The following is a 26,374-nucleotide window of genomic DNA, read 5'->3' as shown; positions in this document are numbered from 1 at the left end:
CTCTTTTCTCTCTCCCAGATGCTGCCAGACCTGCTGAGATTTTCCAGCATTTTCTCTTTCGTTTCTGATTCCAGCATCCGCAGTGATTTGCTTTTATAACTTAATACGGGGTAGGTCCATTCAAAAGTTTAGCACAGGGCTAAATCGCTGGCTTTGAAAGCAGACCAAGCAGGCCAGCAGCACGGTTCGATTCCCGTAACAGCCTTCCCGAACAGGCGCCGGAATGTGGCGACTAGAGACTTTTCACAGTAACTTCATTGAAGCCTACTCGTGACAATAAGCGATTTTCATTTCATTTTTTTCATTTTAAGTCTGATGGCAGCAGGGAAGAAGCTGTTCCGAAGTTAGTTGGTACGTGACCTCAAACTTTTATATCCTTCTGCTGACGGATGAAGGTGGAAGAGAGTATGTCCGGGGTGTGTGGGATCCTTAATTATCCTGGCTGCCTTTCTGAGGCAGCGGGAATTATAGACAGAGTCGATGGATGGGAGGTTGGTTTGCGTGAGGGACTGGGCTCCATTCACGACCTTTTGTAGTTCCCTGCAGTCTTGGGCAGAGCAGGCTCCATACCAAGCTGTGATACAACCAGAAAGAATGCTTTCTATGGTGCGTCTGTAAAAGTTGGTGAAAGTCGTGGCTGACATACCAAATTTCCTTACTGATTCTGAGAAAGTAGAGTCGTTGGTGGGCTTTCTTAACTATATTGTCGGCATGGGGAGACCAGGGCAGGTTGTTGGTAATCCAGACGCCTAAAAACGGGAAACTCTCAACCCTTTCTACTTCGTTCCCATTGATGTAGACAGGGGCATGTTCTCCACTACGCTTCCTGAAGTCAATGACAATCTCCTTCGTTTTGTTGACATTGAGGGAGAGATTATTGTCGTCGCACCAGTTCAACAATTCTCTATCTACGTGCTACCTGCTGGACTGTTGTACAGTTCTTCGCGTGTTTCCAATGAATCATAGAATCATAGAATTCCTACAACACAGAAGGAGGCCATTCAGCGCATCAGGTCAGCACTGACCCTCTGAAAGAGCACCCCACCCAGGCTCACTCCCCCACCCTACCCCAATAACCCCTTAAAATAATCTACAAAACTTTGGACACTCGGGGACAATTTAGCATGGCTAATCCACCTAACCTGCACACCCCAGGTCAGAATTAAACCCGGGTCCCTGGCACTGTGAGGCAACAGTACTTCTTAAAAAAAAATCCAATGAAGGGGCAATTTAGCGTGGCCAGTCCACCTTACTGCAAATCTTTGGGTTGTGGGGGTGAGACCTATGCAGACACGGGGAGAATGTGCAAACTCCACATGGACAGTGACCCGGGGCCGGGATTGAACCTGGTTCCTTAGTGCCCTGAGGCAGCAGTGCTAACCTTTGCGCCACCATGCCATCCGTGAGGCAGCAGTGCTCACCACTGAGTTACTGTGCCACCCATGTGGCTGAACACAGCGGGTCTGGTGGCCTGAAGTGCATATGTTTTAATGCAAGAAGTATTACGGGTAAGATAGATGAACTTAGAGCATGGATTAGTACTTGGAACTATGATGTTGTTGCCATTACAGAGACCTGGTTGAGGGAAGGACAGGATTGGCAGCTAAACGTTCCAGGATTTAGATGTTTCAGGCAGGATAGAAGGTTATGTAAAAGGGGTGGCGGAGTTGCGCTACTGGTTAGGGAGAATATCACAGCTGTACACCTCAGAGGGCAGTGAGGCCATATGGGTAGAGATCAGGAATAAGAAGGGTGCAGTCACAATGTTGGGGGTTTACCATGCTGGTGGACAAGGATAAGAGTGGTCCAAGGGTGAATGTGCTAAATTGGGGGAAGGCTAATTATAACAATATTAGGCGGGAACTGAAGAACCTAGATTGGGGGCTGATGTTTGAGGGTAAATCAACATCTGACATGTGAGAGGCTTTCAAGTGTCAGTTGAAAGGAATTCAGGACCGGCACGTTCCTGTGAGGAAGAAGGATGAATACGGCAAATTTCAGGAACCTTGGATAACGAGAGATATTGTAGGCCTCGTCAAAGAAAAAGGAGGCATTTTTCAGGGCTAGAAGGCTGGGAACAGACGAAGCCTGTGTGGAATATAAGGAAAATGGGAAGGAACATAAGCAAGGAGTCAGGAGGGCTAGAAGAGGTCACGAAATGTCATTGGCAAATAGCCATGATGTGGAGATGCCGGCGTTGGACTGGGGTGAGCACAGTAAGAAGTCTTACAACACCAGGTTAAAGTCCAACAGGTTTGTTTCAAACACGAGCTTTCGGAGCACGGCTCCTTCTTCAGGTGAATGGAAAGGCTTGTTCCAGAAATGTCTGGAACAAGCCTTTCCATTCACCTGAAGAAGGAGCCGTGCTCCGAAAGCTCGTGTTTGAAACAAACCTGTTGGACTTTAACCTGGTGTTGTAAGACTTCTTATTGGCAAATAGGGTTAAGGAAAATCCCAAAGCTTTTTACACGTACATAAAAAGAAAGAGGGTAGCCAGGGAAAGGGTTGGCCCACTGAAGTATAGGCAAGGGAGTCTATGTGTGGAGCCAGAGGAAATGGGCGAGGTACTAAATGAATACTTTGCAACAGTATTCACCAAAGAGAAGGAATTGGTGGATGTTGAGTCTGGAGAAGGGTGTGTAGATAGCCTGGGTCACATTGAGATCCAAAAAGACGAGGTGTTGGGCGTCTTGAAAAATATTACGGTAGATAAGTCCCCAGGGACTGTTGGGACCTACCCCAGAATATTGAAGGAGGCTAGAGAGGAAACTGCTGAGGCCTTGACAAAAATCTTTGGATCCTCACTGTCTTCAGGTGATGTCCCGGAGGACTGGAGAATAGCCAATGTTGTCCCTTTGTTTAAGAAGGGCAGCAAGGATAATCCAGGGAACTACAGGGCGGTGAGCCTTATGTCAGTTGCAGGGAAATTACTGGAGCGAATTCTTCGAGACAGGATCTACTCCCATTTGGAAGCAAATGGACGTATTAGTGAGAGGCAGCATGGTTTTGTGAAGGGGAGGTCGTGTCTCACTAACTTGAGTTTTTTGAAGAGGTCACAAAGATGATTGATGCAGGTAGGGCAGTGGATGTTGTCTATATGGACTTCAGTAAGGCCTTTGACAAGGTCCCTCATGGTAGACTGGTACAAAAGGTGAAGTCACACGGGATCAGGGGTGAGCTGGCAAGGTGGATACAGAACTGGCTAGGTCATAGAAGGCAGAGAGTAGCAATGGAAGGGTGCTTTTCTAATTGACGGGCTGTGACTATTGATGTTCTGCAGGGATCAGTGCTGGGACCTTTGCTACTCGTAGTATATATAAATGATTTGGAGGAAAATGCAACTAGTCTGATTAGTAAGTTTGCAGGCGACACAAAGGTTGGTGGAATTGCGGATAGCAATGAGGACTGTCAGAGGATACAGCAGGATTTAGATTGTTTCAAGACTTAGGAGGAGAGGTGGCAGATGGAGTTTAATCCGGACAAATGTGAGGTGATGCATTTTGGAAGGTCTAATGCAGGGAATATACAGTGAATGGTAGAACCCTGAAGAGTATTGAAAGTCAGAAAGGTCTAGGTGTACAGATCCATAGGTCACTGAAAGGGGCAACACAGGTGGAGAAGGTAGTCAAGAAGGCATACGACATGCCTGTCTTCATTGGCCGGAGCATTGAGTATAAGAATTGGCACGTCATGTTGCAGCTGTATAGAACCTTAGTTAGGCCACACTTGGAGTATAGTGTTCAATTCTGGGCGCCACACTACCAGAAGGATGTGGAGGCTTTAGAGAGGGTGCAGAAGAGATTTACCAGGATGTTGCCTGGTATGGAGGGCATTAGCTATGAGGAGCGGTTGAATAAACTCGGTTTGTTCTCACTGGAACAACGGAGGTTGAGGGGCGACCTGATAGAGGTCTACAAAATTATCAGGGTCATAGACAGAGTGGATAGTCAGAGGCTTTTCCCGAGGGTAGAGGGGTCAATTACTAGGGGGCATAGGTTTAAGGTGCGAGGGGTAAGGTTTAGTGGAGATGTACGAGGCAAGTTTTTTACACAGAGGGTAGTGGGTGCCTGGAACCCGCTGCTGGAGGAGGTGGCGGAAGCAGGGATGATAGTGACATTTAAGGGGCATCTTGACAAATACATGAATTGGATGGGAATAGAGGGATACGGACCCCCGAAGTGTAGAAGATTTTAGTTTAGACGGGCAGCATGGTCGGCACGGGCTTGGGGGGCCGAAGGGCCAGTTTCTGTGCTGTACTTTTCTTTGTTCTTTGTTCTCTGTTCTGTCCTCTTTTAAGACCCTCTTAAACTCTGTCCTTTCGATCAAGCCTACGGACACCTGCCCTAGTATCTCCTGATCAGGCTCAGGGTCAGATTATATCTGATTAGACTCCTGCGAAGTACTTTGGGACATTTTACAACATTCATAGTGCTATATAAATGCAAATTGTCATTATGTTTTCCTCGACCGTGAATATTAGCAAGATAGTTGACTGCAGGAAGGAATGAGAGTTAATATGATTCCTGCTCTACATGCACACATGTGTCCTTTCCAAAAAGTGTCTTAAAAGGATGTCAGGCAAGGTTCATTGCTGATCTTTCTTCCTTGCACAAAGGACCTTGAGGTGAATAGTAGTTCCCCCATCTCTGCCCATCGATCACTCAGTACAGACTAGTGATTGAACATAGAACTTAAATACTGGAGTGCAAGAGAGAGAATATTACCAGAAGGATGTGGATGCTTTGGAGAGGGTGCAGAGGATGTTCACCAGGATGTTGCCTGGTATGGAGAATGCTAGCTATGAAGAAAGGTTGAGTAGATTAGGAATGTTTTAGTTGGAAAGACGGAGGTTGAGGGGGGACCTAACTGAGGTATACAAAATTATGAGAGGTATGGACAGGGTGGACAGCAACAAGCTTTTTCCAAGAGTGGGGGTGTCAGTTACAAGGGGTCACGATTTCAAGGTGAGAGGGGGAAAGTTTAAGGGAGATGTGCGTGGAAAGGTTTTTACGCAGAGGGTGGTGGGTGCTTGGAATGCTTTGCCAGCGGAGGTGGTAGAGGCGGGCACGATAGCATCATTTAAGAGGCATCTAGACAGGTATATGAACGGGCGGCAACAGAGGGAAGTAGACCTTGGAAAATAGGCGACAGGTTTAGATAAAGGATCTGGATCGGCGCAGGCTGGGAGGGCCGAAGGGCCTGTTCCTGTGCTGTAATTTTCTTTGTTCTTTGAACTTGTGGGCAGACTTTACCTTGATCATTGTGTCAACTTTTGTTCAAGTAGAACTAGGCTTTTTGTTTATTCTTTCGTGAGATGTGAAGATCGTTGGCATGACCTTGCCATTCCTAATTTCCCTTGAAATGAGTGCACGCTAGGCCATTTCAGATGTCAGTTAAGGGACAATCACATTGCCACGGGTCAGGAGTCACCAGTAGGCCAGACCGGGTCAGGATGGCAGATTTCCTTCCCTCAGGGGAAGCAGATGGGTTTTTTTTTAACAGCAATCAATGGTCATTTCATGTTCGCTATTACTGAGAATGACTTTGTAGTCCAGGATTTATTATTGAATTTAAATTCTACCAGCTGCCACGGTGGGATTTAAACCCTACCACCCACCCTCCCCGCCTCGCTCCCCCTTAAAAGATTAGGCTTGGATTAGGAGCCAATGGCCATTCTCGCTATCGACCCCAGCAGAGAAAATGTCTAAATTCAGAAGTGCTTCGATAGTGTGAAAAAGAATAAATCGTTTCCATTGGTTGGAGGGTCGGTGATAAAAGAACACAGGTTGGAAATAATTAGCAAAAAGTGTGAAGTGGTAAGTGTTTATGGTCTGGAACACACTGCCTTAAAGAGCGCTGGTAGCCGATCCAGAATTAACTTAATGTCGGGAATTGGACATATATTTGAAAACCTGCTGCTGGTACAATGGTTCGCACTGATGCCTCACAGCGCCATGGACCCGGGTTCAATTCTGATCTCTGTGTGGAGTTTGCACGTTCTCTCTGCGTCTGTGTGGGTTTCCTCCGGTCGCTCTGTACAAAGATGTACAGTTAAGGTGGATTAGGCATGATAAATTTCCCCTTAGGGTGCGTTTACAGGGCAGGATTTGGGCCTAGGTGGGGGTTGCCTTTTTAAGAGTCTGTGCAGACTTGATGGGCCGAATGGCCTCTTGCTGCATTGTAGGGATTCTCTGAGAGTGGGAGGGCAGGGGAGTAAGCTACCTCAACAGTGGAACGTGACGATCTGAATCCAAACTAGTCCTAACCATGTTAAAAGCTGATGTTAGGTATGTCTCTTTCTCCGGAGAATGATCAACACAATTAATGAACACTTGTTCATCTTGAGCGTACACGAGGATTACATTTAGAAAATCCTCATTTTGCATTTTCCCCTTTGTTGATCGAGTTTGAGGGGGGCGCTCCATTTCATTTCTGTGGCCAGAAAATTCCCGACTTGACAGACATGCTTCAGTTTAAAGGATTTAATTTGATCTAATTTTCGCGACAGTGAAGTGGGGGTTCAGATCGAGTCGGGCCCACCCGATCTTGGATGTCGATCTTAGGAGCTGATAGGCAGGGCGAGTGCTGAGGCAGGCTGGCTGGAAGGCCCACCTCGATTCTTTGGGATGTTGTCTGAGTTGTTTTACAAGCTATTCAGCCCCCTTATCCCTTACGCCACCTCACTCTTGGCTCTTAACTGCCCCCTGAAATGGCTGAGCCACTCAGTTCAAGGCCAATCACGGATGGGAAAGAAGTGCTGGCCCAGCCAGCATGCCCTCATCCCATGAATGAATTTTTCAAATCAATATATAAAGTAGAGGATCAGAGAGTGAGTTGAGGAGAATTTGTTCTCACCCTCAGCGTGGTGGGGGATCCAGAAACCACTCACCGATAGGGTGGTAGAGGAAGAAACCCTCATCGCATTTAAGCAACTCGTGAATATGCATCTGGAATGGAGTAACTCATAGGGCTACAGGCCCAGAGCTGGAAAAGTGGGATTAGACTAGATAATTCCTCTCCATCTGGCGCAGATATTCCAGGCCGAATGGCCTCCTTCTGACCGCTAAATGTTCTCTGGCCATTCTTTCTTTTGGGACTCTATTGGGGATTTCATGAGTGAGAAACTTAATGATGAAGGGCAGGAGGGCAGGGTTTCATAATCGGAGATGGCAACGTTGAGGAAAAAAGGAGGTAAATGCGAACAATCCATTTTTAACCTCAGTCCTTAGTTTGACTGCATCTGCTTTGAATCCATTTGCCCTGGTTTTATTGCGTCTAGGGGCTTTTCACAGTAACTTCATTGAAGCCTACTTGTGACAATAAACGATTATTATTATTATTATTATTTACGCAGGTTCCTTTTGAAAGTTTTCTATTCAATCTCCATCCATTACGCTTTCAGGCTAGCGACTTGTCCTTATGTGTCTCCTACGTGGGCGGTAAGGAATCACACCGTAAAAAGATAATAAATCCTGAAAGAACGATGGAGTAATGTATCTGTATTTTAATATGATGAGGGCACAGAAGGCTCATAGAATTGCACGCTTCTAATTCTTGTGCATAGAATTTTATAGCCCAGAAAAAGGTGTTTATGCCCCACATGAGCCTCCTTCCATCTTCCCACCATATCAGCATATCCTATACATTTCTCCCTCATGTACTTATCCAGCTTCCTCTGAAATGCATCAATGCAATTTGTCCCTGCTAATGTCTTGTCAATTACATTGTTAAGGATTGTTAATGTTATGTCAATTATATTGTTCCGGTTAAGAGAAACAAGTGATGGGTATTAATTGTCTACAATAGGTGATCCTTCTGCGACCGGTGAATTCTGTATTCCAGTATCCAAGCCCTTTATATCTACCAGAAAACAGTGGTCCTAGCACTGAACCCTGGGGCAACACCACCATCGACCAACCTCCAATCTGAAAAATAACCATTTACCATGATTCACTGTTCTCTTTCTTAAGCCACGTTTCAAATTCAAGCTATGGAATTCCTTGCCCAGTGAAGCAGTTGAGGCTCCTTCATTAAATCTTTTTAAGATAAAGATAGATAGTTTTTTGAAGAATAAAGGGATTAAGGGTTATGGTGTTAGGGCCTGAAAGTGGAGCTGAGTCCACAAAAGATCAGCCATGATCTCATTGAATGGCGGAGCAGGCTCGAGGGGCCAGATGGCCTACTTCTGCTCCTAGTTCTTCTGTTCCTATTTTCTCTTTGAAAACAGTGATCACAAGGAGACTAGGCCTGGGAGTTTAATATCCAAGGGTACACAGTATTTCAGAAGGATAGGCAAGAAGGAAAAGGAGGTGGTGTGGCTTTGTTAGTACAGGAAGAAATCAGTGCTGTAGTGAAAAATGATATAGGCACTGGACATCAAGATGTAGAATTAGCCTGGGTAGAAATAATAAATAGCAAGGGAAAGATGTCCTTGGTGGGATAATTTATAGGTCCCCAAACAGTAGTTCCACAGTGAGGCACAGTATAAACCAAGAGATACTGAGGGCATGTAAGAAAGGTATGGCAATAATCAGGGCGATTTTAATATTCATGTAGGCTGGATTGATCAAATTGGCAACGGTAGCCTCAAGGGCGAGTTCACCGAATGTATTGGAGATTGTTTCTTGGAGCATTATATTATGGAACCAACCATGGAGCAGGCTATTCTGGATTTGGTATTGTGCAATGAGGAGGGATTAATGAATGATCTCATAGTTAAGAATCCTGTAGGGAAGAGTGATCATTGCATGCCAGAATTTGAAATTTAATTTCAGGGCAATAAATTAGCGTTCTGGAGTTAGCAAAGCTAATTACATAGACATGAGGGCCGATGTGACCCTTGTGGTCTGGGGAGGAAGAATAAATGCGAAGACAGCTGATTAGCAGTGACAAAAGTTTAAAGTAATATTCAACTCCTCCCAACTAAAATATATTTCAAGAAAGGAAGATTTTAAAAGGTGTAATAAACATCTATGGCTAAGAAAGGAAGTTAATGATAATACAAAGACAAAACCTGAGGTATACCATGTTGCAAAGGCCAGTCGCAGGCTGGAAGATTGGGAAACTTTTAAAGACCAACAAAGGGTTACTAAAAGTTTTGTAAGAAGAGCAAAGGTAAATTACAAAAGAAAACTATTAAGGATAGCAAAAGTATATAAAAGGGAAGAGAGTAGCTCAGGTTAATGTTGGTCCCTTGGAGGACGAGAGTGGGGAATTAATAGTGGGACATACAGAAATGATGGAGACACTAAACCAGTATTTTGTCGTAAATAGTAACAGGTACTGCAGAGATAATAAAAAGGGAGGAACTTAGGACAATCATCATCAACAGGGAAAAGGTACTAAGAAAACTACTTGGATTGAAGAAAGACAAGTCCCCAGGGCCTGCTGGCTGACATCCTAGCATCTTAAAGGAAGTGGCAGTGGAGATAATAGATCCATTGGTTATACTATTCCTAAATTCCCTGCATGCAGGGAATTTTCCAGTGGATTGGAAACATTTTTAACATAACATCCATATTCCAAAGGAGGGATGCAGAAAGTAGGAAACTAAAGACCAGTTAGTTTAAAATTTGTCATTCGTAAATTGTTAGAATCCATTATTAAGGAACAGGATATTTGAAAAGTCAAAACCCAATCCACCAGAGTCAGCATGACTTTATGAATGGGTAAATTGTGTTTGACTAACTTGCTGGAGCTCTTCAAAGATGTAAGAAGCAAAGATAATGGGGACTCTGTAGCTGTAGTACATCTGGATTTCCAGTCGGCCATTGATAAGGTGCCACACAAAAGGTTAATACACAAGGTAAGATAACATGGTGTTAAGATGTGGAGATGCCGGCGTTGGACTGGGGTGGGTATAGTAAGAAGTCTTACAACACCAGGTTAAAGTCCAACAGGTTTGTTTTGAATCACTCGTTTTTGGAATGCAAATCCTTCTTCAGGTGAATGAAGAGGTGGGTTCCACAACCACATATATAGACAAAGTCAATGATGAAGATGATACTTTGAATACGAGTCGTCTTTACAGGTCCAGACGGAGCGACTGGAGAGAGGGATAATCAAAGGTTAAAGAGGTATGAATTGTCTCAAGCCAGGACAGTTGGTAGAATTTTGCAAGCCCAGGCCAGATGGTGGGGGATGAATGTAATGCGATATGAATCCAAGGTCCTGGTTGAGGCCATACTCATGTCTACGGAACTTGGCTATAAGTTTCTGCTCAGCGAGTCTGCGTTGTCGCGCGTTCTGAAGGCCGCCTTGGAGAACACTTACCCGAAGATCAGAGGCTGAATGCCCTTGACTTCTGAAATGTTCCCCAACTGGAAGGGAACATTCCTGCCTGGCAATTGTCGTGTGATGTCCATTCATCCGTTGTCGCAGCCTCTGCATGGTCTCGCCAATGTACCATGCCTCGGGACATCCTTTCCTGCAGCGTATGGGTAAACGACGTTGGCCGAGTCGCACGAGTATGTACCGCGTATCTGGTGGGTGGTGTGCTCATGTGTAATGGTGGTATCCATGTCAATGATCTGGCATGTCTTGCAGAGGTTGCCATGGCAAGGTTGTGTGGTATCGTGGTCGTTATTCTCCTGAAGGCTGGGTAGTTTGCTGCAAACAATGGTCTGTTTGATGTTACGCGGTTGTTTGAAGACAAGTAGTGGGGTGTGGGGATAGCCTTGGCAAGATGTTTGTTTTCATCAATGACATGTTGAAGGATGCAAAGAAGATGCTGTAGTTTCTTCGCTCCGGGGAAGTACTGGACGACGAAGGGTACTCTGTTGGTTGTGTCCTATGTTTGTCTTCTGAGGAGGTCGGTGCGGTTTTTTGCTGTGGCATGTTGGAACTGTCGATCGATGAGACGAGCGCCATATCCCATTCTTACAAGAATGTCTTTCACCGTCTGTTGATGTCTGTTACGTTCTTCCTCGTCTGAGCATTTCCTGTGTATACGGAGGGCTTGTCCATAGGGGATGGCTTCTTTAATGTTTTAGGGTGGAAGCTGGAGAAGTGGAGCATCGTGAGGTCATCTGTGGGCTTGCGGTAAAGCGAAGTGCTGAGGTGTCCGTCCATGATGGAGATGAGTGTGTCCAAGAATGCAACCGATTCTGGAGAGTAGTCCATGTTGAGTCTGATGGTGGGATGAAACTTAATAGAGCGGATGTGTCCTTGTGTGTGGCAATCTAGAATGAGAGGTCACGGGCTGGATTCTCCATCGGCAGGATCCTCCATTTTGCTGGCAGCGCACTCACGCCGTGGATTTCCCGACAGCGTGGAAGTGCCACAATGGGAAACCCCATTGGCCGGCTGCAAGGACGGAGAATCCTGCTGCCGGTGGGACGAGCGTAGGATGGCAAATCAAAGGTCATCTCGCATGGGTGACCAATCAGGCTGATAGAGTATGTGTCAAGAACCTTTTCAGGGGCTGAAAAAGGCTAATCATAAGTCAAGATGGAAGGACAATCAATAGTCTTTGGCATCAAGAAATTCCATCAGTACTTACATGGTGGACACTTTACCATCGTTTCTGACCACAGCCACTCTTGGATCTTTTCAAAGAGGACAAGGCTATCCTGCCGATCGCCTCAGCAAGAATTCAATGATGGGTGGTAATTCTGTCCACGTATGAATATTCTTTCAAGCACTGACCTGGAACACCTATAGCGAATGTGGATGCTCTTAACTGCCTACCCTCACAAGTATCACATGTACCTCAGCAGTCCCAAAGAAGCCGATCAGGAACTGGACCAATTGAGATCCACTGCCTGAGGGACGGACGTACCATCCTCACCTTGTTAAGACCACCTCCAGTTTAGTATTGCTCTAAGATACAAGTCAGGAGTGTGATGGAATACTCTCCACTTCCTGGGCGAGTGCAGCTCCAACAACACTCAAAAAGCTCAACACCATCCAGGACAAATGTGCCCTCTTGATTGGCACCCAATCCACCACCTTCAACAGCCACTTCCTCTGCCACACACTGTCAGCCATGTGTACCGTCTACAAGATGCACTGCACCAAGTCTCCTTTGACAGAACTTCCTCGACCCGCAACTTCTACTGCCTAGAAAAACAAAGGCAGCAAGCGTGCCGGATCACCACCATCCCAAGTCACACACCATCCTTCAGCGTCGCTGGGTCAAAAGAACTGAAACTGTAACGGCAATTGTGAGCGTACCTACCCCTCATGGATCATAGGGCTTCAGGAAGGTGGCTCATCACCCCACCTTCCTAAGGGGCAACTAAGGGTGGGTAGTAGCAGCCTTGTCAATGATGCTCCAAAAATAAATATTTTTTAAAAGCAGCAAAGGCAGAGAAGTAGCTCGTTCAGCTTATCATGTATTCTCAAGCTATCTGCCAGAGCAAACGTGGTCAGACTGCTTCACTCTCTGCCCTCAGCCTCAAATCTTTCTTAGCCTCGAACATGTTCCTTTCTCTTCATGCGAATAGACAGCAAAGCTTGGTCATTTGATGGTTAAGGGAATTGCATGTCACTGTCTGTAGAATGGATCTGGATTTAGCAAGGAGGAGGGTGGAAACTTCTGGCTCATATCCCTTGTGCTAAGTATTTTGTAATTTTCCAATCATTGGAGAGCATTGGCAAGCTGTACTGGCAAAAGATAACGAGACAGTGTCTGTGCCTACAGCACCAGATGGTCTTTGAAAATTTACAATTATGATTTTTTTTCAATCTACATCCAGACTCTCGTTCTTATGCCTCATGCATGAAACACTGGGGATTTACGTGGGTTACATTCCAACAATCTAATATTCTCCACCCCTCGTCTCAGCTGAAGGCAATCCACTCCATCTTATTATTTCATGCGTCGTGAACATTGCTGGCAAGGTCAGCATTTGTTGCCCATCCCAAATTGCCCTTGAGGAATTTATTTAAAGGAAGCAAACCGAGGCAAAAGTGGGGTGAGTCAGGGTGGGGAGGGGTCCGTGGACAGCAGTAAGTCTGAACTTAGGTGGGGAGAAGGGGGGAACAGTGGCGAGGAAGGAATGGGAGAGGAGAGGAGCATGGGGAGGTATTTGAGTGCCAATGGGGCATCACCTAGGAACCATGGCGGGTGAAAGCAGAACTAGGGGGCGTAGCCTCAAAATAAGGGGAAGTAGATTTAGGACTGAGTTTAGGAGGAATTTCTTCACCCAAAGAGTTATGAATCTATGGAGTTCCTTGCCCAGTGAAGCAGTTGAAGTTCCTTCATTAAATGTTTTTAAGATAAAGATAGATAGTTTTTTGAAGAATAAAGGGATTAAGGGTTATGGTGTTCGGGCGGGAAAGTGGAGCTGAGTACACAAAAGATCAGCCATGATCTCATTGAATGGCGGAACAGGCTCGAGGGCCAGATGGCCTATTCCTGCTCCTAGTTCTTATGTTCTTATGTTCTTATGTTGACAGGGAAGGGGTGTCCAGAGGGAAACAGCAACTGGGGAAATGCATGTGTCTTAATTTGCCTCAGTCCCAAGCTCGGAAATTTCCCCTCTACACCTCTCCCTTCTCTACCTCACTTTGCTCCTTTAAGACACTTCTTAAAACCTACCTCTTTGACCAAGCATTTGGTCATCTGCCCTGCCAGCTCCTTCAGTAGCGCATTCTTATGCTTTGATATATCAGGCACGTGTGAAGCATCTTGAGATTTTTCATTATGTTAAAGGTGCTACGTCAATATAAGTTGTTGGCGTTACAACTTCTGTCCAATATATTGAAAGCACTCAATACTTTGTAAGTGTGGTCTTTTTCATTCACGGTTGTGGTTAAAGACACAGCACAGGCTGTGATCCCTCACAAGCCTACTTGGCATGGATGTCAGGTAGTGTCTACAGGACACCTTTGGTCAGAGAATGGGAGAACCAGGTAAATTCCCCCAATCCCTTTGTGAGAGCCCACAGCCGGTAAATGAATAAAAAAAAACCTCCAAGAGCAAAACCCAAAGGCCATCAGCATAAGACAGTCACCAGGAAATTCAACAGAAGGAGTTTCCTTTCTGAGAGAATGACGGGAATGTGGATATTGATAGCACAAGGAGTTGTTGAGGTGGACAAGGGGAGGCTAGAATAGCACACGGGCATAGGGAATTGAGCATTGCGCTGATCAGGCAAGGATGGGAGGAGTTTTGAGTAAACCATCAATACCAACATGGACCGTGTGGATCAAAGGGCTCTGTGCTGTACATTCTGTGTAATTCTATGCAATAACAGAAATGATTTTATACTTATGGCTCTAACAACATATACCACCACCTCAGGAAATGAATTTTCTTGCAGAGCCAAAGACCCAACTCGAGCATTGGGAAAAATGCAGGGATACTGCAGGCTGCCATTTTGTTAGATTGCAAGTGCCTTGAATGCCCCATCCAACAATTATCCATTTTTGAACTGCAGGGTTGTTAGGACCTGCGTCATGGGACATGATTCAGCTGAAGTCCACTGAATGGCCCCACGTTTGGTGTGGTGTTTCTTGGTGTCTGCAGTGCCAAGAAAGACCCCTCTATCCAATATTACTGACAATTTTTATTGGCCTCTGAGAGGAACTTCCTGTCGAGGCCACTCTTGAAGTCATTTCCTACTTGCGAATTGGGGCGTCATTTTTAAAGGCAGCCCTGATCTTTCGACCCCCGCCCCCTCAGATCACCACGGCCTCAGGACCCCCCCCTCTTCACCCAACCTTCCTCTTCCGGAGTCCACAAGCTCCCCTTCACCCCACATCTTATGGGTAAGGCCCACCCTAGGCCTGACTCTGGGTCCCTTGGCACTGCCAGCCTGGAACCCTGGCAGTGCCCCTACCAGCTTGGTAGTGTCACCCGGGCAACCCTGGCAGTTCCAGGGTGGCACTGCCAGGGTGCCCAGGTGGCAGTGCCAAGGTGCTAAGCCAAGGTACCACCCTGCCCAGTGCCCGACTACCCAGGGGCCTCAACTCCTCAGGGAGACCACCCTGTTGCCATCACAACTGGTTCACGAATTTGCGAACCAATACCAAATGGTGCCCGGTTGAGGCCTTGCTGGGCGAGGGCCTGATGACCCTAATGGCCCATTTAAATATGCGCCCCTGGATCTCGCCCATCGAGAAGAAGATCCAGATCGCGAAACGTCGGGAGATTCCATTGAATCTCGCAAGATGTTTCGAGCATCGTGAATCTCGCAAGAGATTCAATGGCCTCGTCATGACACCAAGTTGGGCACGACGAGGCCGGTGAATCGCGCCCATGGCCTCTTGATAGGGCGGGGAGGTGTTCCTGCCGCGGGTAGCAAAGACGAGGCTGGTACCCCCTCGAGTACAAAAGATGGTGGGTTCAACTTAATAGAGTTATTTTAAGGTGAGTAAAAGATAGATCGGGAAATGCAAGTTTCTTCTGGTGGGGAAGCCCTAACATTGAAATTTGGTCTCAATCTTTCAGGGGTGAGGTGAGCAAGTGAATGAGATGTCTCTGCTTCATTGCTCGTGGTGTTTTTAGCCTGCTTTACAAATGGGCAGACGTCAGAACAATGAGTATATCAGCCAATCGAAGCAGCAGCAAGTTAATTGTAAACAACCCAAGAAATAAATAATTTCTCGTTTTTTAAAATCTGTCACATTCTCGGGATTTCCCAAAGCATTTTGCAGGGAAAGAAGTGCAGCCATTGTTTCATCCTAAAGACAGCACCTCCAATAATGCCGCAGTCCCTCAGTAATATATCGGGAATGTTAGCCTGGTGTTCATGTCTCTGGAGTGGAACTTCAACAAGAAACTCGATTAACTCGACAACTCTTCAGCATTGACTGAAAGTGGCCTTTAATAAGATAACAGGCCCAGCTGAGTGAGTGAAGCCTCTTTTGTTTTATTGATCATCAACAGTCCTCGTTACTGCGAGTCAGATTGCCAAGAGCATGTTCTCACCCTCTTGTTCAGTATTTATATTACAGAATTGTTGGCAGCGTGGTTCTCATCTTTCCACAGTGGCCAGCATGCGACACAGAACTGAGGCAAACAGCTGAGTGCAGGTTTCCTTTCTGGCCAAGTTACAGCTCGGGACCTGGCTTCCTCATCGCGAGATCGTTCCTGATCACTGAGGGAGGGTCCACATAAGCCAAACAGAATCATGAGAGGATATAATGCAGAAGAAGGCCAATCAGGCCATTTTACCTGTGTCAAACTCTTCGAAAGGGACTACGGTAGCACAGTGGGTAGCACTGTGGCTTCACAGCGCCAGGGTCCCAGGTTCGATTTCCGGCTTGTGTCACTGTCCGTGCGGAGTCTGCACGTACCCCCCCTGACTGCGTGGGTTTCCTCTGGGTGCTCCGGTTTCCTCCCACAAGACCCGAAAGATGTGCTGTCAGGCAATTTGAATATGCTGAATTCTCCCTCTGTGTACCGAAAAGGCGCCGGAATGTGGCGACTAGAGGATTTTCAGAGTAACTTCATTGCAGTGTGAATGTAAGCCTACTTGTGACAATAAAGATAATTATTATTACTCGTTTGTCCCATTCCCACTGGCCACAATCCCTGCAAATTCTTCCCCTCCAGGTTTGTATTCATAGATGCTTACAGCACAGGAGATCATTCGGCTTATCGTGTCCATGTTTGTCAACAGAGATCTGACTACATGAATCCCATTTTCCAGCACTGGGTCAGTAGCCTTGGAGGTTATGGCAACTCAAATGAATATCTAAATACTGCTTAAATGTTATGAGTTTCTGACTCAGTAACTTGTTCAGGCAGTGAGTTCCAGACTCCTATCACCCTCTGGGGCCCCACGGTGGCCTGGCCCGCGATCGGGGCCCACCGATCTGCGGGCGGGCCTGTGCCGTGGTGGAACTCTTTCCCTCCGCGCCGTCCTGTGTAAAGTTCCACCCTGGCTGGCGCGGAGAAGAAACCCCCTGCACATTGCGCAGGAAACACGGCAGCGGTTCTGCACATGCGCCAGAACACGCTGGCGCTCCTGCACATGCGCCAACTCGCGCCAGGCGGCGGAGGCCCTTCGGTGCCGATTGGCATGGTGCCAACCACTCCAGCGCCGGCCTAGCCCCCGAAGGTGCGACCCGATGACGGAGTGGTTCACGCCACTATCTTGGCGCCGATACGGCCCGACCCGCCGGGTCCCGGAGAATCCCGGCCAGTGTTCCAGTCGTGGCCTAACCAGCGTTCAGGACAGTTCCAGCATGACATCTCTGCTCTTGTATTCCATGCCTGGGCTAATAAACACAAGTATCCCATATGCCTTCTTAACCACCATATCTCCCTGCCCCGCCACCTTCATGGATCTGTGGATATGCACTCTCAGGCCCCCCTGCCATTCATAATATAATATCCCTTACCCTTCAGAATGTTGCCATTTATTCTGCTTCTTCCAACCTTTCTGGCAGTACATTCCAAATCATATCAAAATTTAATGTGTAACATTAAAAAGAACAACCTCAAACCCTAATTCTAGTGTCAACTATTCAGTCCAGTAACAGCCAGTGATAATCGCTGTTCCCAAAACATCTGCAAAAAGATCCTTGACAAGCAAAAAAGCTTCAAGCCAAGGGGTGGAGTCGAGAAGAATATGTGGATGTTGGATCATGTTTGAAAACCTTAGGGCATTCAGGGAGATGAAACAAAGATTTGGTGAATGGAGTTTAGGTACAGGTCAGCCATGATCTAATTAGATTCAGGAGCTGAGTGACGTCAGGATGTCATTCTTTACACAGAGTATAGTCGAGATCTGGAGCTCTCTACCTCAAAGATGCAACTGGGGCTGGGGGTCAACAGAAATTTTCAAATCAGAGAGCGATCGATTTTTTTGTCAGGCAAGGAGACGAAGGGTCATGGAACCAAAGCAGAGAGAGATGGAGTTAAGATGGAAATCAATCAGATCAAACTGGATGGTGGGACAGGCTTAAGCTGATAAGTCAGCCATGGCTCCTTCTCCTGAGTCAGCAGGTTGTCAATTCCAGTTGCGCTCCAGGACATGAGTACTAAAATCTAGCCTGGCACTCCAATTACATTGCAATGGCATAACGTGAGTGATAGGGCACTGCCAGCTCATTTTCCAACATCCATCCCTTTTAACACAATCGCACAAAGTCGCAATCTCCTGTCACGACCATCGAAGCTGATCAGTATCCAGCCAGGCAGCTGCTGATAAAGTAATTCAATATAACATACCATCCACGGCAGTTCATTGAAGCCAGTGGGAATTTGAAACATAATCTGCTCAGTGTATAGTTGTGTTGAACGAAGACATGGGGCGCGATCTAACGAAATGAAAAAAATAGAGTCTGCTCTGGGCGGGATTGGAGGGGAAGCACCGGGAACGACCCTGCTATCTAACGGCACTTTGTTGTACAGGCCTCAGCGGGGGATGCCCTGTTGAGGCCGCACTCAGTCGCATTTCTGAGGACTGAGCACCTCCGCTCGTATGGCGTCCCGATCTATTGGCCACCCGACGCAACTCCCAGATCCCCCCAACACACCAACTCACCTGTTGGGGGGGGGTCCTTGAGACCCCGCACCCCACCTCATATGGGAAGGGCAGCCCCGGACCCGATCCCCTGTGCAGGAAAAATGCCACCTGGGCACCATGGCACTGCCAGCCTGGCACCCTGGCAGTGCCCCTGCCAACCTGGAAGTGCCACTAGTGGAGACCAATGCTGAATGACGTCCGGCTGGTGTCTCCTCGGCGAGGCCGACAGATCCCGGGAGCTGGTTAGATCTGGCGCCGGCAGTGTTAACTCTGTAAGTCTGGGTCCCGCCTGTTATGGGTGGGATCCGGATCACAACGTCTTGCAAGATCTCGTCAGGTCTCGCGAGGTGTAACGACCCTAGGGCGACCCGGAAGAGGTAACTTGGGGGATCTACTGGCCACGTCCCATCACGATTCTGGCGGGACGCAGCCAATAAATCGCAGCCTTGATCTACCTTAGCACTCACTGCCCCCCAAGTTTCCACTGCCCCCCCCCCCCCACCCCGCCCCTCACCCACCCTACCCCTCACGGCAAAAAAAACTTTCCAACCCTCACGGCTCACAGATGAAGAATGTCCGCCTCTGATGAGATGTCCAACAAATTGTCTCTTAGCGACAGCCAATCAAAGATTTGCTTTACCGTAACACCCCGATGCATCTTGCAGTTGATGAAATGGAGCCACTGTTGTCATGTGGGAAATGCGACAGCCAAGGTGCACACAGCAAAGTCCCCACAAGCTGCAATGTGATAGTCACCAGTTCAACTGTTTTCTTTAATGAAGTTGGTTGACCAATTCTGGCCAGCATATCAGAGAGAACACCCATGGGATCTTTGATAATCACCTGAGCCGATGGATGGGGCTTTATTTAAAATTCCATCCAAAAGAAAGCATTGCCAAAACCTTGCCGCTCCCTCAGTATTGCGTGGGAGCACCGACTTCAACTATTTCCTTTCATAGGGCTTGAATCGGCAAACCATCTGACCCATGGGCAAGGGCGCTGCCACAAAGCTGTAATTGATACATGTAGAACAGCAGGACTAATCTGACAGTGCCTTCTCCGAAAATAGGGGAAGACAAAAGGGTTATTGGGCCTAATTGACTTTTTTCTGTTGCTAGAAGTGCGTAAAATCCTTGGCGCCCACCCTTCCTGGAAGAGAAAGATCCCTCAGAAACAGTTAGTCGCCTTTAGTGCCAGCGCAAGACGATGCCTATCTCCTGAAGCCCTGCTCTTCATCAAACTGAACATCGCTATGGTTTTAATTTCATTAGTAACACCAATTGTGTTAAACATCTGCTAACACAAAATTGACTGATTACTCATGTTGACTGTCAGAACAAACAATTAACATGGGAAGGTCACTCTTTGATTTTGTTTGCTGACTGTGGCAGGTCGCTGGCAGAAACTTATGCATTGTCAGTGAATTAGAATTCATATTGTGCCATCTAAAGGATTTTATGATGTTAATGAGAACCCACGGGCATTTACCAAGGACATCCTACAATTACTGTCTCTCGTGTATTTGATTATATTACCGAATTGATGCTTGCGGTGACACCACTACAATATTAATGATAAACAGGAGACTCTGTCATTATAGGACACCGGCTTCTTTTGTTACTGTTCTCTGTCATCTCGTGAATAGTTAGCTTGTGATGGGATTCAGATACGCAAGGGCCGTTAACCCTTTGGTACCTCAGTGCAGTGGCTAGTCCTCGGGATGACCTGAGAGGGTCAACGTTTGCGATGAGACGCCTCATAGAGCCATAGCGTTTTACAGAAAAAGGATCTTTGGCCCATTGTGTCTGCGCCAACCATCAAGCACCTCTCTATTTAATCCCATTGGTCCATAGCCTTGTATCCTGTGGCGTTTCAGGTGCTCATCTAAATGTCTTCACAACAGGGAGCTTTGCTGAGTTGTGTAGGATTTTTAAGGTAGAGGAAGCAGCAAGATTTTCAAATACCCCTGGACAGCAGGGCAAGAGGAGGGTATATTTCAGAGCGGTGACGGACGGTTTTGGGACAGTTGTCACAAAGTGGTCTTTGGGCAAGGAATGACCCATTCTCCATATCTCCTCTCACAAAATGGCCACCTACAACAAATGAAGCTCGCTGTGCTTCTTAAAAGGGAAAGGATGTGGTGTGATGGCAGGAAGTGGTCTTGATCATTGAATAAATGTTGAGGCTTGTTAAATACTTCTTTATTCCTGAAAAGTATTGGTGATTTACATTCTATAACTATTCGAAAAACATTGTATTGCTATCGCTTAACATATCGATTATGGCTGAGTGGATAGCAACTTGTCCCCCTGTTAAAAGATCGTCGTGTTGAACCATACTCCAGGGGCTTGTGTGTAAAATGTTTAGGCTGAGTCTCCCGTTGCAGTACTAAGGCAGTACAGCAGTGTCAGAGGTGCTGTCTTTCCAATGTGATATTAAAGCAAAGTCTCCCTCTCAGGTGGATGTAAAAAATTCCTGCAGCAACATTTCGAACAGCAAGAGAATTTATCCCAAAGCACTGATCAATATTTATTTCTCAACCAGGAGGCCACGAACGCTACGAAACAAAGATTTTCTGGTCCGTGAGGCATTGCTGCTTCTGGGAGTTTGCTGTATATAAATCAGCTCTCACATTTTCTACAATACAACAGTGACTGCATTTCAAAAGTACTTCACTGGCTGTAAAATGCTGAGAGACTTTCAAGTGAAGCGCTATATAAACACAAGTCTTTCTTTCTTAGCCAGTGTAAGCATCTGATCATTTTTTTTCCCTTTTCCCCTCCTTCCCTCTCAGGTATCTGTATAAACTTCGGGATTTGCATCTCTTCTATGAGAATTTTACTGAAGCAGCCTTCACTCTGCTCCTGCATGCAAAGCTACTGAAGGTAACAACCAAAACATTTCTAGGTTCAACGTATTAACCGGTAACATCTGAGCTCTGAGGAACTATTACCCAGGGGGGTACAACAAAATGCACTGGGAGACCCCAACACCCACCCAGATGTCCCCACATAAGAATTGCACGCCAAATTGCCCGGAAGTTTAAACTTGCGTTGGACAATTGTCCTGCACTGGAAACAATCCGCAAGTGCAATTTAAACCAGGGGTTCCGGAGGGTTCTGACTGTCTTACAGGAATAGTCACACAGGGAAAAAAAAAGCCAATTCTAATTTCTGGGTAACTATTGTATTGACCTCCCCCACCCCTTCATGGGTAGTCCCCATCTCCTCTCCCCCCCCCCCCCCCCCCCCCCCCCCAGTCCCTCCCTCCCTCAACCTTCCACCCCCCCCATCCCAACTGTCCATCTGAACCCCAAACTTCCACTGGACTCCCCTTCCGCTCCACCGACCACCCATAGGATCCTCTGACTCTGCCTCAAGATCCCAAAGGTACACTCCCCACACCCCTGAGCCCCGACCATGAGTCCTGCCAACAGCCCTCCCACCCAAGAAACTTCTCCCACTCCCAGACCACTCCCCTAACTACCTTCTCCACCCTTCCACCCCCACGCTACAACCCTCACCCCCCCCCCACCCCCCCCCCCCCCCCCCACTACATCCTCAGCTGCCTGATTAGCGTGCACCACTCTCCCAGCCCCAATCCAACCTTACAAATCTACCTTTTTCCTTGAACTCAAAGTGCTGGACCTTTAAACCTGCCTGCTTGATGGCAGCTAGTTCCCTTAACAAGGGGCCATGGCTTTCTTACCTCCGACCCTTCTAACCTCGACACAAGTCCTCGGGCGCCCACTGCACTACATTGTTCCCACCTGGCCTGCATCGGAAGGTCAGACGAGGATGGATTGGCTTCATTTCCAAGTAAGTAATTAGGAGTGAGTGGCAACGTGGCTATGATTGTTACCCCATGGACGTCTCCAGCCAATGTGTTCTAGGGCTGGTAATCCAGGTTTCACCAACGCAGCAGTCCCCTCTGGGTGCCTTGGCATCACTGAAAATTTCACCAGAACTGGAATAGTTCAGTTATCCGTGTGTGAATCGGGAAATTGATGGAAGGAACTAAATTATTGAATTATCGAATAGCACAAAACAGTGCAAGACTATTTGGCCCATCAAATCTGCAGTGGCTTTGCCCCCCCCACACCCCCCCCACACACTTTTCACATAACCCGCAGTTAATGTTTCTCCTGCAAGTATTTATCCAATTCCCTTTGGAACGCTAAGGAAAATCCTAATTTCTCCAGTCTACCCGCATAACTGATGCACCATCAATTGCACGCGAGGCGAGTGATTTACCAATGTCAGGCTTCTGAGCATTTATACCTCGTTGATAGAGGCGTGGTTAACTCAGCCTCTCGGCCAATCGGTCGAGAGGCACATGACCGACCAGGGCCAATGGTAAGCCGACGTTCTGGCCCAATGGCAGACGAGTATGCAGATCATATCATCACATTCACCCCTTACGGAGAAGGAAGGCGGGGGGGGGGGGGTGTGAACGAGACCCGGGGTGGGGGGGGGGGGAAGAACTGATGATATGAGTAGCCGTCGGGAGAATAATTTTCTCTCCGTACCCTTGTCGAATTTGGGGGCTTGCCACTGGCCCAGACATAACAATATTTACAAAAGGAAGTCCATGGGACCGTAGAACTCTAGATGGATTCGATCAGTCGTTTGGTGGTCCTTGACGTCCTGGCCGAGCGCCGTAGTGGAGGAGGAGTCGTCGGATCGGCTGATGGTCCTGCTGATGTCCTGGAGTCCGGGAGCGATAGACCTCGAGTAGTCTCCGTCACCTGAGCTGGCCGTGGAGACGCCATGGATGAGGGATGGGGAAGCTGAGTGGGGTGCTGGGGTGAAAAAGGGGAGGGGGGGTCTGTGGTGGGGGGGGGCTGCACGCCGGCGGGTGCCAGGTCCCGGAGGGAGACCGTGTCCTGCCGACCGTCGGGGTACTCCACATACGCATACTGCGGGTTAGCGTGGAGTAACTGGACATGCTCCACCAACGGATCGGACTTGTGCACCCGCACATGCTTCCGGAGCAAGATGGGTCCGGGGGTGACCAGCCACGTCGGGAGAGGGGATCCAGAGGACGACTTCCTGGGGAAAACAAGAAGACGCTCATGAGGCGTCTGATTAGTTGCAGTACAGAGGAGTGAGCGGATAGAGTGCAGTGCATCGGGGAGCACCTCTTGCCATCGGGAAATAGGGAGATTTCTAGACCGGAGGGCTAGTAGTATGGTCTTCCAGATGGTACCATTCTCCCGCTCGACCTGTCCGTTACCCCGGGGGTTATAGCTGGTCGTCCTGCTAGAGGCGATGCCCCTGTCAAGCAGGAATTGACGCAGCTCGTCGCTCATAAATGAGGACCCCCGATCGCTGTGAATGTACGCGGGGTAGCCGAACAGTGAGAAGATGGAGAGTAGGGCCTTAATGACAGTCGATGTGGTCATGTCGGGACAGGGAATGGCGAAGGGGAAGCGGGAGTGTTCGTCGATAACCGCCAGGAAGTAAATGTTGCGGTTGTTAGAGGGAAGGGGCCCCTTGAAGTCAATGCTGAGACGTTCAAAGGGGCGGGATGCTTTGATCAGGTGTGCGCGCTCGGGGCGGTAGAAGTGCGGTTTGCACTCGGCGCAGATGTGGCAGTCACGGGTTACTGTCCTGACTTCCTCGATAGAGTAGGGCAGGTTGCGGGCCTTAATGAAGTGGTGTAGGCGGGTCACCCCTGGATGGCAGAGGTCTGCGTGGAGGGAGCGGAGGCGGTCTATCTGCGTGCTGGCGCAGGTACCGCGGGACAGGGCATCAGGAGGCTCATTGAGCTTCCCAGGACGATACAAGATATCATAGTTGTACGTGGACAACTCGATCCGCCACCGTAAAATCTTGTCATTTTTGATCTTGCCCCTTTGTGCATTATCAAACATGAAGGCTACTGACCGTTGGTCTGTGAGGAGGGTAAACCTCCTGCCGGCCAAATAGTGCCTCCAATGTCGCACGGCTTCGACTATGGCCTGGGCTTCCTTTTCCACAGATGGGTGGCGGAGTTCGGAAGCCTGGAGAGTTCTGGAGAAGAAGGCCACGGGTCTGCCCGCTTGGTTCAGGGTGGCCGCCAGAGCTACTTCTGAAGCATCGCTCTCGACCTGGAAGGGGAGGGCCTCGTCGATGGCACGCATCGTGGCCTTTGCGATGTCCGCTTTGATGCGGCTAAAGGCCTGGCAGGCCTCCGTCGACGGCGGGAAGGTCGTGGTTTGCATGAGGGGACGGGCCTTGTCCGCGTAGTTGGGAACCCATTGGGCGTAGTATGCGAAGAACCCTAGGCAGCGTTTGAGGGATTTGGGGGTATTTGGGAGAGGGAGTTCCATCAGGGGGCGCATGCGTTCGGGGTCGGGGCCTATCACTCCGTTACGCACTACGTAGCCGAGGATGGCTAGGCGGTCGGTGCTAAACACGCATTTATCCTTATTGTACGTGAGGTTAAGGAGTTTTGCGGTTTGGAGGAATTTCTGGAGGTTGGCGTCATGGTCCTGCTGGTCGTGGCCGCAGATGGTGACATTATCAAGGTACGGGAAGGTAGCCTGTAATCCGTACTTGTCGACCATTCGGTCCATCTCCCTTTGGAAGACCGAGACCCCATTCGTGACGCCAAACGGAACCCTAAGGAAGTGGTAGAGGCGCCCGTCAGCCTCGAACGCGGTGTACAGTCGGTCACTCGCGCGGATGGGGAGCTGGTGGTAAGCGGACTTAAGGTCCACAGTTGAGAAGACCTTGTATCTCGCGATCTCGTTTACCATGGTAGAGATACGGGGGAGAGGATACGCGTCCAGTTGCGTAAACCGATTGATGGTTTGGCTATAATCGATGACCATCCGGTTTTTCTCCCCCGTCCGGACCACCAGCACTTGGGCTCGCCAGGGACTGTTGCTGGCCTCGATGACCCCTTCCGTCAGCAACCTCTGGACCTCGGACCTGATGAAGGATCGGTCCTGGGCGCTGTACCGTCTGCTCCGTGTGGCGACGGGTTTGCAATCGGGGGTGAGGTTAGCAAACAGGGAGGGAGGGTCTACTTTGAGGGACGCGAGGCTGCAGACAGTGAGGGGGGGTATAGGGCCGCCGAATTGAAAAGTCAAGCTCTGCAGGTTGCACTGGAAGTCCAGTCCTAGGAGTGCCGGTGCGCAAAGGTCAGGGAGGACAAGGAATTTATAATTTTTAAAAACCTTCCCTTGGACCGTGAGGTCCGCGATGCAGCACCCGGTGATGTGGACGGAGTGCGAACCTGAGGCTAAACCGATTTTGCGTGTTACGGGATGGACAGGGAGCGCGCAGCGTCTTACCGTGTCAGGGTGAACGAAGCTTTCCGTGCTCCCGGAGTCCAGCAGGCAGTCCGTCTTGTGGCCGTTGAGGTGGATCAGCGTAGTCGTTTTGGCGAGTGTGCGTGGATGAGACTGGTCGAGTTGAACGGCCGCGAGCCGTGGAGAAAATCCGTCGTCGCTGTCCGATTCCATGCTGGAGGGACCTTGCGTGGCAGATGTGGAAGTCGGTGGCCAGGATCCATATGTGGGGTGAACGGCCGCGAGCCGTGGAGAAAATCCGTCGTCGCTGTCCGATTCCATGCTGGAGGGACCTTGCGTGGCAGATGTGAAAGCCGGTGGCCAGGATCCCCAGGTGAGGTCTGTTCCCCAAGATGGCGGCGCCCAGGACCCGCACGTGGGGTCGGGGCCCCAAGATGGCGGCGCCCAGGACCCGCACGTGGGGTCGGCACCCCAAGATGGCGGCGCCCAGGAAGCCCTCGTGGCCGCTGGAGGCGGAGCTAGCGTTCCCGGCGCTGTGAGCGGAGAGGCGCGCAGGCCGGCTCCAAGAGGTGAGTGACCGGCATCAGCTGCGGGGATGCACAAGCCGGCTCCAGGACGCCGGCTAGGTGCATCAGCTGTGGGGATGCGGAAGCCGGCTCCAGGACGCCGGCTAGGTGCATCAGCTGTGGGGATGCGGAAGCCGGCTCCA

General features: G+C 48.7%; 1 protein-coding gene across 1 annotated transcript in view; it reads left to right on the top strand.

Annotated features, from left to right (window-relative positions):
* Nucleotides 1–26,374, top strand: part of LOC119963845 (dedicator of cytokinesis protein 2-like) — a 1,353,280-nt gene that overhangs the window by 1,185,900 nt on the left and 141,006 nt on the right. Inside the window, 1 exon segment of the mRNA XM_038793193.1 lies at nucleotides 21,220–21,310. Coding sequence (XP_038649121.1) covers nucleotides 21,220–21,310 — 91 coding nt within the window.

This window comes from Scyliorhinus canicula, chromosome 3 (genome assembly GCF_902713615.1).
Source record: "Scyliorhinus canicula chromosome 3, sScyCan1.1, whole genome shotgun sequence".
In the NCBI taxonomy this organism is placed as follows: Eukaryota; Metazoa; Chordata; class Chondrichthyes; order Carcharhiniformes; family Scyliorhinidae; genus Scyliorhinus; species Scyliorhinus canicula.
Note: the sequence above shows the minus strand (reverse complement) of the source record. Positions and strands in the feature narration are given on the sequence as shown.